This window comes from Miniopterus schreibersii (genome assembly GCF_964146895.1).
Source record: "Miniopterus schreibersii genome assembly, chromosome: 8".
NCBI lineage: Eukaryota > Metazoa > Chordata > Mammalia > Chiroptera > Miniopteridae > Miniopterus > Miniopterus schreibersii.
The window spans coordinates 42,239,657-42,254,961 of record NC_138109.1 but is presented as its reverse complement, the minus strand read 5'-3'; the positions used below and the strand labels follow the sequence as shown (position 1 = coordinate 42,254,961).

At 39.5% G+C, this 15,305-nt stretch overlaps 1 protein-coding gene across 1 annotated transcript in view; it reads right to left on the bottom strand.

Moving 5' to 3' along the window:
* Positions 1-10,252: 10,252 nt before the first annotated feature.
* IL12RB2 (interleukin 12 receptor subunit beta 2) overlaps positions 10,253-15,305 on the bottom strand; it is a gene marked incomplete at its 5' end in the record, with an annotated part of 60,034 nt that continues 54,981 nt past the window's right edge. Inside the window, one exon of the mRNA XM_081143602.1 lies at positions 10,253-11,490. Coding sequence (XP_080999728.1) covers positions 10,951-11,490 — 540 coding nt within the window. The 3' untranslated portion in view covers positions 10,253-10,950. The remainder of the gene's footprint in view (positions 11,491-15,305) is intronic.

Sequence of the window (15,305 nt, the reverse complement as noted above, 5' to 3'; positions counted from 1 at the left end):
TATTGGAATAATATCAGTTTTACTACCTGCTTTGCATTTACACACATGGTCAACTGGGACATGTCAACTCTGATTGTCAAAAGTTATGCTGTGTGGAATACTAACAACTTTATGTATTTTAACTTAGTTTTAATATTTTCATTTCTGGGGAAAATATCTTTTCACTTCTCATGATAGCTATTATATGCTAAATCTTTATACAGAAATATCAGACTTGAACAAATTCAAAGCACATTGGTTTACTAATCCTTGCTCCTGCTTGGTTCATTAGGTTCAAATTATAATTGATTGACAATTTCAACTATATTTTAAAGTGTGTGACTTTCCCATTTTAAAAACCAAACTAGACACCTTACTGTCTAGTAGAAAGTTGTTTAAGCTACTTATTGTTGATAAACACATCCTGTCAGGTGAAGTAGTTTTATGAGTGTTGGGCTTTTCCCCCCTCCAACAGGGTGGGTATAACAAAGTTGATTTGGCTAATGCGTAATATTTAAACTGCATCTGGCCACTCAGTATGATTTGTGTGTGAAAGGTCCCAAATCAAAATTGTATACCCATAATCAATGACCCTTTATCCTTTCCTGTTCTAAAGAAACCAAAGGGCCTGGTTAGTATGGTAAGATGCAGAGTGTTACTTTTTGGAATTTGGAAAGCAGACAGCTTTACTTTGTAAGGTTGGAACAGCAGTACCATCCATGAAATATAAACCAAAAGTCTTATTGTTGCCGAATTTCTTATATTGCTATTAGTTTTGGTCTTAAGTTGATATGTGACTGTTCCACAGAAGGTGATAAGTATCTTTTACCTCTTCCTGCATTAGAAAATTAGGTTATAATAATGGATTCCTGAATGGGACCGTCAGCGCACTTAGTAACATGATCAATAAACAGGTTTTCTAGGATTTTTTTTTTTTTTTTTTTTAGTCTTCTGCCATATTTATTGTTAAGCAGAAAAATTTATTTACAGTTTTAAAGATTTTTTTGTCACTCATTAATTTTCAGTAATTTTCTACCTATGTGTGGTAATGTTCAGTTTTTAAAATATTGAAAATCTTAAGTCATAAAATGTCTGCTGTTTGCTGACTAGTTCTCCCATATACTTCCAAAACAGAGATTGTATAGTACAAAAGTTATTCATTTGAATTAGATTTATTAACCTAGTTACCTACTAGTTTGCCATGTTAGGAAGGAGGCAATTGGTTTTAAATGATGGATAACTTGTGCTGGTGTTTTGGATCTTATGATGCTGAGTGTGTTCTGTACTGGTGCTAATGTCTAATATAATTTTATATTTACAAACATACCTGCTACCCAGAGGCAAATATTAATTTAGTCCATATGGACTATTGACCCCTCCTAAGTTAGTGTATTTGGACTTTCAAGTATCTTAACTCATTTCTGGACATGTAACATGTTTATAAACCTCTTGATTTCTAGCAACATAGAAAACACCTGCTATTAAAAACACTTCACAAGCTCCACTCACTGTCAGCCATTGCTGGCATTCTGTCACTAAAGAATAGACAGCAATATCTGATATGTTGCAAGCTTTCAAGATAGCCTGAACTTCTAAAAGTTGGTCCATTAGTTGTATCTGATGGATGTAAATTTGCCTCCTAGTTCACTTTGTGTCAAGAGCTAAAACTGTGAACCTAACTTTCTTTTATTGGTGGGTAATGACTGAAAATAAAGATTTTATTTTCATGCTCACTTCTTAAAAATCATAAAAACAATCAAATAGGAACCCATTTATCGTCATGTGTTTTCTGACCTGTGTGTGCATCCCAAAGATCATGCTCGTATTTCATTTTTCCCCTTATGCTTAGATTTTGTTTATGTGGGAGGGATGCCTGTTTTAATGAGTATTATAATTAGAAAGTTGAATTCTTGTACAGTGAATTTCAAGGACTGACCTTACAATTGACATTTCTCTTAGCAGATCACATTTTGAACGCAGAGGTTAATCATACTGAACATCACTGTTTTTTGAGGGGAGGGAGGAAATATTAAGCAGGGTATAATACTCTAAAGAAAATCCCTTAATGAATACAGATCCATAAATAATAATGGTGGCTGGCTGAATGTTTTAAATGGGAATAATGTCAGAATTTGTTACTTCATATCTTTTCAGCTTGCATTGAAATGATTGGGATATGTTTTGTTTTTTAGCTTAAATACTATTTTGAGACCTCTGGAGTTAGGAAAGATTTAAAATTGTGTCACTAGGTACTATGCATCTGGTTACTTTACTGTTAAAGTGGAAGGAAGGTAGGACATCTGGGGTTGTAATATATTTGGGGCTTTTTTTTTTTGGCGTGGGTTTGGAGAGAATGTCTAAAGTACTCAGTGTCTTGTTTTTCTTATAGAGATGGTTGCACTGAAATTTTAAAAATGTTATAAGGGAGTTGCATACCAAGTCTAAATATTATATATTGGACTTTAAAATAATCTTTAAGAGCACTAGCGTTGTGTGGAAGGAACCAACAAGTATTCAAGGTTAAAAAAATTAAGGAGAAATGTGAAACTGCTGGGACTTGATATTATGGACATCTATCCCAACATTTAAGTAACTGGTTTTGTTACAAATCCTCAGGCTCTCAGGTGCATGTAATTCTACTTTTTAAGGAAAGTTAATAGAGGCTTAGAAAATAGATTCTAACCCAAACATTTGTAATTCTGCCGAAATAACATGTAAATAAGTGTTTATTGAGTCTGAACCTTATAAACCAGATTGCCATGTTAACTGGAGAAAGCCCAGAACTTGATTACCGTTTTGCTTTGAAGAGTATATATAATGATAATCAGTAAAGTGATTTCTAATTAAACTTCAGTCCTAGTAATTAGTGAAGTAATTTGACATTATTTGCAAAATTGTCAGGTTTTATTTAGATATAGTGTGTCAGCTTTCAGAAATTTGGGGTCAGTTACTTTTTGCTTAGCCTGGGTTTACTTTGGACATGTTCTCTCAATTTGAAGTCTTGACTTTGTAGTTAGAAAAATAGGAAGTTTATATATGAGAAGTGATTAGAATAAGTCTGTTTCAGGCTGAGAAGGGATTCACTAAATAAAGAATATAGTGAAAGGTTGTAACCTAAAGAATTAGCAGCTTTATTTCAGAAAGTAATTAGGATATAAAGATAAATTATTAAAGCCATCAAGATTTTGGCCACAGAGGAAAGTTACTAGCATGGAAATGAGTGTTATTTAAATAAGTGCTATATCTCAGCTAGGGGTCTGCAAATTTTCAGCCTGTGGCTTGTTTTTATACAGTCCCTGAGTTATGAATGGCTTCTACATTTTTAAAGGATTAGAAACAAAACTACAAAGATGTATGTAGCCCACAAGGCTTAAAACATTATCTGGCCCTTTATAGGAAATGTTTGCTGAATCCTGATCTAAGCTATCACCCCTAGGTCAGCATATAAGAGTTCTTTTAAAATAAAAGTTTCATTTTAGGTACAAATTAAAATCATACTACCCTGTGGGAAGCTGTGAAATCAGAAGTATTTTCAAGCAAATTTTTTTGCTACTTGGGATAAGGGCGAAAAGATCTGTTAGCCATCTAGTAAAGATGGTCCTGTTATTTTAAGATTATGTAGCTTGTAATTTAAATATGTTCTCCTGAAAGCTGTTAAGGAAAGTATAAATTTGCTATAAAAGTAAGTTTAATGCCATGGTTAGTTTCATGATTCACGTTTTAGTGGCACTTTTTGACATTTAAGTGTTAAAGTCTTTCTGTTGTAATTAATGTTTCCTGAGATGAAGTTTCTGAATGGGTAAGGAAACAAATATCTGTTGATTAACTCCTAACTTGGTAGATTGAGCTAGGACAGGAATGAATGACTTCTGAGGACTATTTCTCAGCTTTATTAGGAGGCTATCCATTTGGGCAGAATTTAGCTTTTGTGTTGTTGATTACTTTTATATTGAATAACTGGGAGTCAGTTCACTTCTAAATGGAAGGAAAGAAAAGGTGAGAAATGGCCTATACAAGTTAGAAAATAATTTGCCAAATTGTTTTTGTTTGAGGTGTTATGTAGGTACTTAGTTTCAAATCAGTAACCTTTGTCCCTTTTGCTGCCCATTTGGGAGGGTGTGAGGGTGTGGCAGTTCCTGGTACACTTGTATGTGTATTCTGAGTCTTGTGCACATAAGACAAAGTAATATGAGAATTCTGATTCATTATGGATTTTTAACCTATTTAGATAATTGAATCATATCAGTTGAAAATTGCTCTGAACTGATCTTGCTGTGGCATGATTCCTTGAATAGCTATATTTCTGGTATGGAAATGTGAACAGTGAAGGGTTAATTAATATTCAGGATTTTGGTATTTGTTATTTGGTGAACTGAGTAGGGAAAATGGGAAGAAGCTTAGCTTTAGGCATTATTGTTTGTACCACCTTAATTGCAGTTGTAGCTAATTTACTGAACAGATTTAGGAACATAAAAAGACGTCTAATTTGAAGAAATGGCATTGGTTTTCATCTACCTAGAAGATTCTTTATAAAGTGGTCCAGCTGAACTTTGTTCTTGATATTTGACTGCCTAGAATTTCGTCATATTGGACTTAATTTTTTTATTTAGCTGAATTTCCAGTGAACTTCCACTCTTCTCAGTAAAAAAAAGAATTTTCCTACAAACTACAAATAATTTGATTTCAACTTGATCTTGTGTACATGTACACAAAATGTACATGTAGAAGGCTTCACTTAGGTGTTAAAGTTAAGGAGTTTTTGAGGAATACATGGGAAGACTGGATTGGGTAAAACTACTTTTAAGACCTGTTCATTGGTCACTAGTTGGGGGAAAATGACGTACCTACCAGGTAAGGTTTGTACTACAGACCACTGTATTTTGTTCATAACAGTATCCTTTGAAGATTGAGTGGCATTTTGTCACTCCATATCAACAAAATCCAGTAGATCTAAGTGTTTTTAACAATTGGGCTGACCTCCCTGCCTTTTGAGTCAAAAGGTAGAACTGGAAGTTATGTTCACTGAAGTAGAGAAGTGCTTTGGATGCTGTGTAAATGCTAAGTGAAAGTAATTACAGGTCATCTGAGAAATAAATTCAGGAAAATGGGTAAAGTTTATTAAGGAAAAAAAAAGCCACTATACTGTTGATTGAGGAACATAACTAGCACCTCCCAGTTACAGGAGAGCATTAATGTGTCGTCGTGTCGTCGCCCCCCCCCCCCCCCCCCCAATCATCAGTCTCTTAGAGTTACTAAACTAAGTGGGTGGTTCGTTTTTTAAACCCAGCTGCACTGAAAAGCTACCCAGAGGGGTAAACTAAAGGGAGTATATAGGAATACAAAGGAATCATGTCATGGAGTTGTAGTACAAGTGTGAGAGGAGGAAAACCTTAGGAAAGAAGGATTTTCTACAGTGTTGTGAAAAGAAGGCAAATCATCTTTTACTCCTTTGTGATGGAATAAAGTAAGATTTCTGTTTCTAAATGAAATCTTGCAGTGTCCTGTTTTCATCTCGAGAGATTTTGGCTGGTGAGGGCTGGGTATGGGGGTCTTTGGACTTGTTGGTTTAGACAGCACAAGAAAATTATCCTTGGGTTAACACTGGCCACATTCTCAGCTAATATGCAGGAAGACATAAGCCATTTTAGCAAGTGAATTGAGATATTCTTTAGTAAAGGAACAGATTTTTTTTAATATAGTGAAAATTTCCTGCTTGTGGGTGGGCCTGCCTGTCCAGTGAAAATTTAGGGCCTTTCAGAACATTTTATTCTGTGAGAATCTCAGAATAGCTTTTATAATATTTCCTTGGGTCCTATTACCTATAGGTAGTAAAATGTCTGAAATTGGCAAGGGAGGGAAGGGTATTTTGAACCTCACCTACATTCTCTTGCCCTAGGCAAGGCCAGGGTCTTACGGAATAATTCCTTAACGTTGTGGAAATTGAAAAATGGCCTCAGTTGACTTAAAGGGACACCATGGCAGCACATACTAGGTTTGTATGTTTCTTAGAGATGTGATTGAAATCTGAGCAGAACCTACTTAAAAACAACTTGTAAGGAAATGACCACTGGCAAAATGTGCGGCCAGTTACCATAGAGTAAAGGAAAGGCATTTATGTTTCAGCAATTAATACAAGCAACAAAATTGAGTCATGCAGCCATAATTCCTTTTTGCTTAGGAAATAATAGCCTTCATGTTTGGAAAAAAAATATGTAGGTAAATTGGGTGGGATTATAGCTATTATAATTAAAGAGCACAATTGCTCCGGTTACTTTTCTATTTAAAAGGCTTTTTTTATAGCTTGAAATACTCCATTTATCAATTTCCTTAAAATAATGGACTTTCTTGGAAGTCTTTCTGTGGCCTACCTGTGCCTTGTATGATTTAGATTAGCTGGGTAGATAAATTAGCAAATTCAGGTGTACCAGATTTGTCATTTCAAAATTTACCTGTTTTCATAGGTAGATTTCTTAGGAACCAAGAATGATTTAGGACTTCAGAAATATAGAAATGCCAGGTTTTGGTGGTTTAGTAAAAACAGCTCCAAAGGTTTTTATGGCATCAGTTTTAGTCAACTACAATCAGAAGTAAGTTTGTAGAGCAGTCATTTGCATAGAAAGAATTGTATAGCTGAAAGTTACGCTCTGAAACTAGACTGTTCTGTATTAGGTACTAGTAGTGTGACTTTGGTTAATTTACTTGTATTTCAGTTTCCTTTTATATATAGTGGAGGTAACACGTACCTTGAACCAGCCATGGTGAGAACTGAGTTGTGTATCTTAAAAACGGCATGTACTAAGTATATGGCTCTCTATCCATAGCTTCCCCAAAAATGTTTCATAGTTGCTGACATGTCCAAGGGACTTGAGCGTCTGAGAATTTTGGTCTCTGAGCAGGGGTGGTCCTGGAACCAATCCACTAAGGATACCAGGGGATGAATGCACTGTGTTATAATATTGAATGGGAATTTGGCAAAATTTGGCTTGTTTATATAAACTTTGTATTTCAAAGATCCGTTGCTTCAGTCATTACCTTAACACCCCCAGCCCTCACCCTCGTCTTGCTTTGCCTTTTCTACCAACTGAGGAGTACTAAGGGTCAGCGAAGGTGTCGGGTGGAGGATGGAAGAGACATGGGCCTTAAAGAAGGCTGTTGGTAGTGTCTGTCTAGGCCCATTGCAGGTCTTTGGGGAAAATATTGGTTATATTTTATTGACTATCCAGTTATAAGAGGAAGGAGTATTTGTAATGAAAAGTGCAGAAATGTAAGATTGCATAGTATGTTTTTCGTAAATTCTAAGATCCATCCCTATTTCAGGCATTTTAAGGGGGCAGAGGGCTTGTGCACCGTAGAAATCTGGCATATTACAGTTTAATTAGCATTTTTTTCTGTTCAGAACATAATGTAATAGGGGTGTTCTAAAATTAGTAATCTTAGATTCCATGAAATTCAGTGTTTTCTTATATAGATGATTTATATAAAGGGCATTTAGTTCCCGTCTCCGTGTTTTAAACAATGCTGTGATAAATGTTACTCAATTTGTTATTTATAGTGTTCCTTTAGTCTACATTGTTAGGAGTGGATTTTTATATTCAAATTTTTAAAAATATTGCCCAACTGCCTCCAGAAAGGAGCCAGCTAGCATACCTGGTTGCAAATACCAGTTTCTCTGGTTAATACTGACTAATTTTTTCTTTAAATTTGCTAATTTGGTAAATGAAAAGCGGTGTCTTTCATTCTTTTGATTACAGGTTATTTTCTTCATGCTTGTTAAACATTTAATATTTTAGGTTTCTCAGTTCATTTTTCTTCAAAGTGTTGGCTTTTTCCATATTGATCTGTAAGAATGCCTTGTTACTTTTGGCATATGTCACAAATATTTTTATATAACTTGGTGTGTGTGAGTTTTGCAAATTTTTAATTGGAAATTTATTTCAGTATAGGCTGGTGTTTCTTTTAGTTGTCAGCTAGCCAGTAGATTGAATTATTTACCTTTTTTAGGGGGAAGAAGAGACCTCTCTGATCTCTTATTCTAGAGAGTAGTTTACTTGAGGATTCACCTGTCAGCCTTTTATAAGATTGGGTAATGTGAACATCCATGACTCCTGCAGATTAGGGAGAAAAAAACAAGGCTCCTTTGGAGGGCTTGAGCAGTGATACTGGGACACACGACAGCTGCTTCATGTGAAAGAAAAAGAGCTTCAGAAAAACTAAGAATCAAACATGGATTGCCTAGAATAGATTGCCTAGCTTGGCATCTCTTTCACTGGCCTCACGGCATTGCCAAGTTGCAGCTGTAGGCTATTAATGGAAACTGAAAAATTGGGACAGGTTGGAGGGGGGAAAGGCAGTAAAAGAACTAGATAGCACTAGTGTGACTTTCCTATTGTCTGTAAGGAAGACAGAACCCAGGAAATAAATGTCTGGCTCCTAGGAAAGGGCCCTTTCAAGGAACAGGTCAAAGAAAGGATTTCTACACAGGGATTAATGATGGAGATTCCCATGTATCTAGTACGTGTGAACTTGGACTTTATAATATTTAGGTCCCAGAGAATTAAGAAATTTAATGTGTTTGAATAGAGCAGAGATTTCTAGGTTGGCTTTGGGATGTATATCAGGAGTGAGGATTTAAATCATTGCTGATTTTCTTGAACAAAAGTCTGTGAATATTAGTGAGCTCCACCTAGTCCTGGTAAACTAGGCATCCTGATTTGTAATTTTGCATGTGGGCAGGAAGGGGGTGTGTGAAAATTACTTAGGGCAAGGACAGAACAGGATTACCCATCCTCTCATTCATGGAAAGAGGACATTTTTTCTGGCAGAGTGAGCAGCCAAAGTCTTGCTCAGATATGTTTTTAAAATAAACATGGCTGCATGTGTTACAGCAGTGCTGCCAGTAAACAGTGGGGTAGAAGGGGTTGGGAATGAAAAACATGCAAACTCAATTGTCCCAATAAGGAGGAAGTATGTACAGCTGGATTGGCTGCTGAAATAGAACAAGATGAAAGCGGTGGCTGGTCACATCTACTTTTTATTGATGGCCTACCATGTACCCAGGTGTGGTGTTGGAGGAAGAGTGCATAGTTCCCACCTGCAGGCTATTTACAGTCCAGCAGTAGGTGGTATGGGTGTCATGCTTGGGGAGTACTGAGGAGCCACTGTATTTTTAGAAGGACCCTTTAGGAGTCAGGGAAGTCTCCCTTTTTAAAATTAAAAACAAAAAAACGTTCTTAGGAAAACAAATGAGGACTGCAGTATCCCCTAGGGTTTTAAGGGAACGGAAAGGATGGGGAGTGGGGAGTAAAAGGAAGATGGTGCTAGCTGGTCTTCAGGGCCAAGTAGGGAAGGGAAGAGTAAGATGGAAAGGGAATCGAAAGAAAACCAAGGATAGGAAAAACTGAGTACTGCAAGAAAGAAAAGTTGGTTTCTGTTAGGAGGTGATAGGTTGGTCTGCTTCTAAGAAGGTGGCCTTGTCTCCACCCATTGCAAACACACGAGGCACCACATCCTGAGTGCAGACAAGCAGCTGCCTGCAATGCAAGGAACTCTAATGCACAGCAGCTAAATAGAGTAGAATAGAGAAGTAGGTCAAGAAAAGCCTGGGAGAACTAAGTATGTTAAGTCTGGAATGGCAGAAAGCATGGATGAAGAGTTAAACATGAACAACAAGCAGGGCAATGTTCGGTACTTCAATTTCTGGAGCTCTGAGGGACACGTGCTTCAGTTCCAGTTTGGGTGGGATGAGGGTTGGAGGTAGGCGCCATGCTTGACAGGGATTTAAGAAAAAAATTCTTGGACCTTTCATCCTGTTCTGAGAAGGTACTATTAGCAATTAGACCACCAGCTTTGCAGAAGTGATGGGATAGAGGCAATGATTGGGGGGTGGGGGGAGGTTTGACAAGCCAGGGCCACAGCTCTAAAGAAATATGTATCATGTTCCATTTTTGTGCTGGGGAAAATAATTATCTTCTAGGCTCAACGAGAGCTGCCTGAGGACCAGTGCAGAGTTTTCCCCAGGAAGGAAAGCAGAAGGATGACCTGACGAGTGTGGCAGTTTGGGTCTTAGACCCTGAGATAGCCTTGGTCTTGAAGGCAGCACCTGCTGCATCACAAAGAGAAAACAAGGGGCCAGCGAGCCTGTTGCCCACTCCTTTCGAAGACATCTAATTTCAGAGGGGAGGCTGCTTAAGGTCCTAAGGTGGGTTTACAGTAGCTTCCCACAGGCCGCTCTTGAGTTACTGAAAGGTGAATGCAAAACAAACTAGCAAAAGTAGGGGGGAAAATGCATTCTTAGGCTTCCACAAATACATAAGGACAGTCAGGACAATCTTGGAAGTACTTTTATATTGGTGTTCACCAGGGTCTTTTATGCCGTGTATAAAACTAGGCTGATCTGTTCTGAAGGTTCCCCTGTATTTCTTACTAATGTATTCATCACCTGTAGCTGTGTTTAATACTGTAGCCCCTAGCTCATGTATGACTTAATTACATTCAAAATTCAGTTCTTCATACTAGACAATTCCAAAGTGTCAGCAGCCAATATTGTGCAGTGCAGACAGGCCTGTCGGACAGTGCTGATCTAGACGTAAGACCTGGCATGTAGTAGCCGCTTTATAAACAGTTGTTGCATGAGTGGTCCTCAGGACTGTATGCCACTGCTAGTAAGAGCTTTGGTTTCCACTTTCCCCTTTCTAGCCAGCATAGCCAAGAAAGGTGCAGGAGCTTAGACTGGAGTCTGCTGATCCATGCAGTGAGGATGTAATCTTAAGCCACTGGAGAAGGCAAGCTGAGGGGTCTGAGTTGCAGTCAACTCTCAGTTCCTGAGATTCACCTGAGCTGGCTTGATTGCTCTCTAGCTGCAGCCAGACCTAATGATAGCACCCAGAGGTGATGACAAGGAGCAGAGGGTTGGGTATACTGTAACACTGTGCTGGTTGGGAACACTTGGACTTTCTAAGTTCCAAGCTTCGCTCAAAGCATGAGAGAGCCACACCCCATCTTTAACCGATCCAAAGTCAGCTTCTTACCACAGGAGAAGGTGAGTGGGTGAAGGGAACTTGAGGGGAAAACAGAAAGAGAGATGTGCTGAGGCTCCAGTTCTTCCAGGGGCTCAGTTACAGGAGCCTCGTGTGAAGGGAGATAGTCTGTGTTGGAGGGTAAGTAGCCCTCATGAGTGGGAAGATAGTCCATTGGGAGGACTGTCAGGCTTGCTGGGTTTCCTGGCTTTGAGTCAGGTCCCCTGCTCCCCAGCACCTTGTACAGATCCACAAGCTGTCCTGTCTCTGCTGTGAGAGCTCTGGGAGGTGGTGAGCTTGAGGCACTGGACCCTGTGTCTTCCTCAGAGGTATAGTGACCTTGGACTCCTTTTCCCTTTTCTGGCCAGTTGGAACGAAGGAGCTGTGTGAAGACGGGGGTCACTTGATGAAGGACTTCGCTGATGACCAGGGGCTCGGGTTCTTTCGGAGTGGGCCAGTATGTCAGGAGCCTGTCCAAGGGCAGCTGGATCTTCTCCTGAGAAAGGGGAGGAAGAAGCTCATGGCTATGTTAAGTAAGTAGCCTTGACAACCAACTTCCCCAGGGTTTCTAAAGGCCTCACAGCCTGTACTACCTAGTCAGCTCAAGGTGGACTCCGGGCCCTTGACTTTGTGAGGTAAGAGAAGATGTTAACATTGTCAGGGAGGCGGGAGTCACAGACTCCCCTCCACCCCCAGCTAGTGAGTGAGTCAGTCCTGCTCAACCTTCAACCAGACTGTTTCTGGTGAGTCAAACTACTAGCTGCTTTTCCTCTAGGACGGCACACTGTGCGCAGAAGAAAGGCTGAGCTTACCTCTGTGGGGGAGGAGACGGGGAAGTCTATAAAAGGGTCATACTAGAGCTGAATCCTGCAAAGTACAGTATTTTTCAGAGAGAGGTTGTGGGCAAGAGGACTGGTCTATTCTAGGACCTGCTGGTTCTTATAACAGGCAAACTGAGGCTTCCAAAATAGGTCACATGATGAAGGGACTTTTAAGGGATGCTAAGGAGTTTGGGTTTTGACACAACTACTGACAGGTTTTAGGGTAATATTTTCATCAGTTCTGCTCTAAAGAACCACCTCTATAGAATAACTTTTTTGGAAGAAATTATCCTTTTTTCTCTGTAATTTTCTCTTGCTTGCTTTCTCAACAGCACATTGGTTACCAACTCATCAATGTCATATATCTCAAACTTGCTGCTGATCCCTGAGTCCAAGTGCTTTGTAACATTTCTTTTAATGGGCTTTATTGGGCTCTCCTCACATCCTGGAAACTGCCTTTCACACTGACCTTACTAAAGCAAAGCTCTGGAGCCTTTAAGAACTCGGACTTAAATATGCAGTAAAGCTTCACCTTATCAATCAAGTTCCTGCACCTTCCTCTACTTCCCCATTATTTATGTTCAGAAATTATTTCAGGCATACCATCCTGGTCTAACTAAACACAATTTTTTTCCTCTGTGCCACCACCACACTTGTTTCCACTGCCAGCACCCACCAACTTCTGTTTGCTGCACCATCCCCTGCTTGACACCTTCCTCTTTCTTGAAGCCCCGTTGACTGTTCCCTCCTGAACTACAGCAGCGAAGCAGCCTCCCGTTAGGTTCTTGGCACATGGTGCCGTATAATGTCACTTTTAAAAAACATGTCCGAGCAGGAACCATGTCTTAAGGGAGATATAGGATGACAAATAATAGCCTTGGGACAGAGCAAACCCTCAAGAGTATCCCCAACTCCTGATACCTTACAGCTTGGGAAAACCACCTCTCTGGCGTTTCATTCCCTCATCTGTCAAATGTCAAGAGATTTGGTCTGGATTGGCTCTGATGTCCCTGGCCTTGCCTTGAGCATGAAAAGTTTCCAAAAAGTGAATGATGATGCTGTCTCAGGACAGACTTCAGCAAAGGGCCCACAAGCTAGAAGGGTATGTGTGTGTTTCTCTTTTCGGAGGCTATTCTTTTCTGGATTGCTGCCCACACTGGTGCTGGCATGTGGGTGGGGCTTGGGACATGGCTGCGGCTCTGGGAAGCAGAGCTGCCAGTGCTGCTTTCAACAGATGGGAGAGATTACACAGGGTGTGGAAATGGCTCATTATCACCAGGTGAGGTGTTCACGCTGCCGTCTTGAAAGCCTTGGCAGTATTGACAGAGCTGGTCCTTTTATAAAGCAGGCCCCCTGGTGGACAAGTCCTGGGGCAAGGCCTCTCAGACCACTATTAGCTCAGACACCTCATGGACACTATTTTAAGCTTTTACAAGCTCAAAATGGATTAACATTCCAGTGATCCCCTTTATGATTTGGCTTTTTCCTCCAGAGCTTTAAGACAGGTGGTTTTTTAAGCCACATCTTAAGACCTGGTAGGGGCATATAAGGCCTGGGAACAGAAAACATTTTGTTGGAGTTGAAAGATAGACTATTGTACTTCTTAATATCTGCCAAATCTGTCAGATGTCAGGAGTGATTTGGTCTGGATTTGGTTGATCACGAGAGCAGTTCAGGTCTCTAAAACCAGTGTTGACTCACTTCAATGGTCAAGCGACATGGGGTTCTGAGGCTGCCTCAAGACCTTCATTGCAGATATCATGTAGAAGCTAAATTTTTAAAATTTTCTAACTTATGGTTATTTTTGCAAAAGAAATATACACACGTAGTTTTGTAAGAAATTTTAAAAGTTCAAAGGAAATTTATAATGAAAATCAAGTGGCCCTCATATCTCCAACCCCTTCCCCAACTGAGGATCAGTTTTACACATAGGCTTCCAGAAATGTCCTATGCGCATGTGGAGGGGTGTGTGTGTATAAAATCTCCCTCCTTTTTATACACATAAGAACACACTTTAGAAACTTACAAACTTTGCTTTTTTCACTTTTAAATATCTTAGAGATTTTTAGACACATACATAATCTTTTTAAAAAAAAATAGTTGCATAGCCCAGCAGGGCATGGCTCAGCGGCTGAGCGTCGACCTGGGATCCAGGAGATCGGGGTTCGAGTCCTGGTCAGGGCACATGCCCGGGTTGCGGGCTGCAGCCGATCAATGGTTCTCTCATCATTGATGTTTCTATCTCTCTCCCTCTCCCTTCCTCTCTCTGAAATCAATAAAGATATATTTAAAAAAAAAAAATAGTTGCATAATATCCTGTTGTATGGATATACTCAGAATGTTCAGCCTGCCCTCCTGGTGGCAGATGATATTATACCCAATTTTTGGCTTCTATTTTTAGGGCTCTAATGAACATATTTATACCATGGGCATGTGCGTGGCAGTTTTCTGTTACCTTTTCCATGTGCTACTTTCTCTAACCCTTTGTGTGTCTTTCCTAGCATTTCTTCTAGGCTTTTTATGGACCCTTGTCATGCCCACGATGCCAATGCTACCAGCTCAGAAGCCAGGTGTCCGTGACTGACCCAGAGCTGCCTCCTGCTGTGCTATTTCAGGCATTTAGGACATGGAACTGTGGAATCTCAGCATTGGAAGAGAGAGATCTTAAAGCCCAGCTGGTTCAACTCCTAGTCCTTGAATCCCTTCTAACACCAGAAGGCATCCTTCCAGAGTGCATTCCCACAGATCATCACAGTATTGCCGCTAATTGAGGGCCCTCTTAGTCTATTCAGCTCAGAGGCGTTGACTTCTAGAAAGACTCCCCTCGTACCCTGTGCTTAAAGATCTTTTTAGAAGGAAAAGTATAATGGTGGATAGCACATCCTACTTTTATGTGAATTCAGGATCCACATTTACTCTCTAACATTGGGCCAAGTTACTTAGTCCTCTGTGCCTCAGCTTCCTCATCTGAAAAATAGGGATAATAATACACCTTCATTAAACTATTATATGGATTAGATGTTAATGCTTTAAAATGTTTTTTTAAAGTGCCTGGCATATATAAAATAATATATATGTGTATATAAACAAACATATTAGTATGTACCATATTATATATAAGTATATATCATGTAGATGATATATAATATATGCAAAATATAAATATATAATTTAAAAATATACATAAACTGCTATTATCACTGTTCTTGCTATTATAACTTAACAGTGATAAAACCCCTCAATAGACAGTGGAGACATCAAGTATGAGTCTTCCTGGGAGGGGAGTGAATGGCCTTTGCCTTGTATGAGCGATGTGCTTTACATGGCATCTTTCTTAATCCTCACAACAGGGTACATGGGAGATACTGTCACTTCCTCCTATACAGACGGTAAAACAAGGGCTCAGATGTCAGCCACATTCCCCAAGGCTCATCCACATAGTAAGCGGCAGAGGTGGGGTTTACTTCCAGGCCTTATCTCAAAGGCCTTC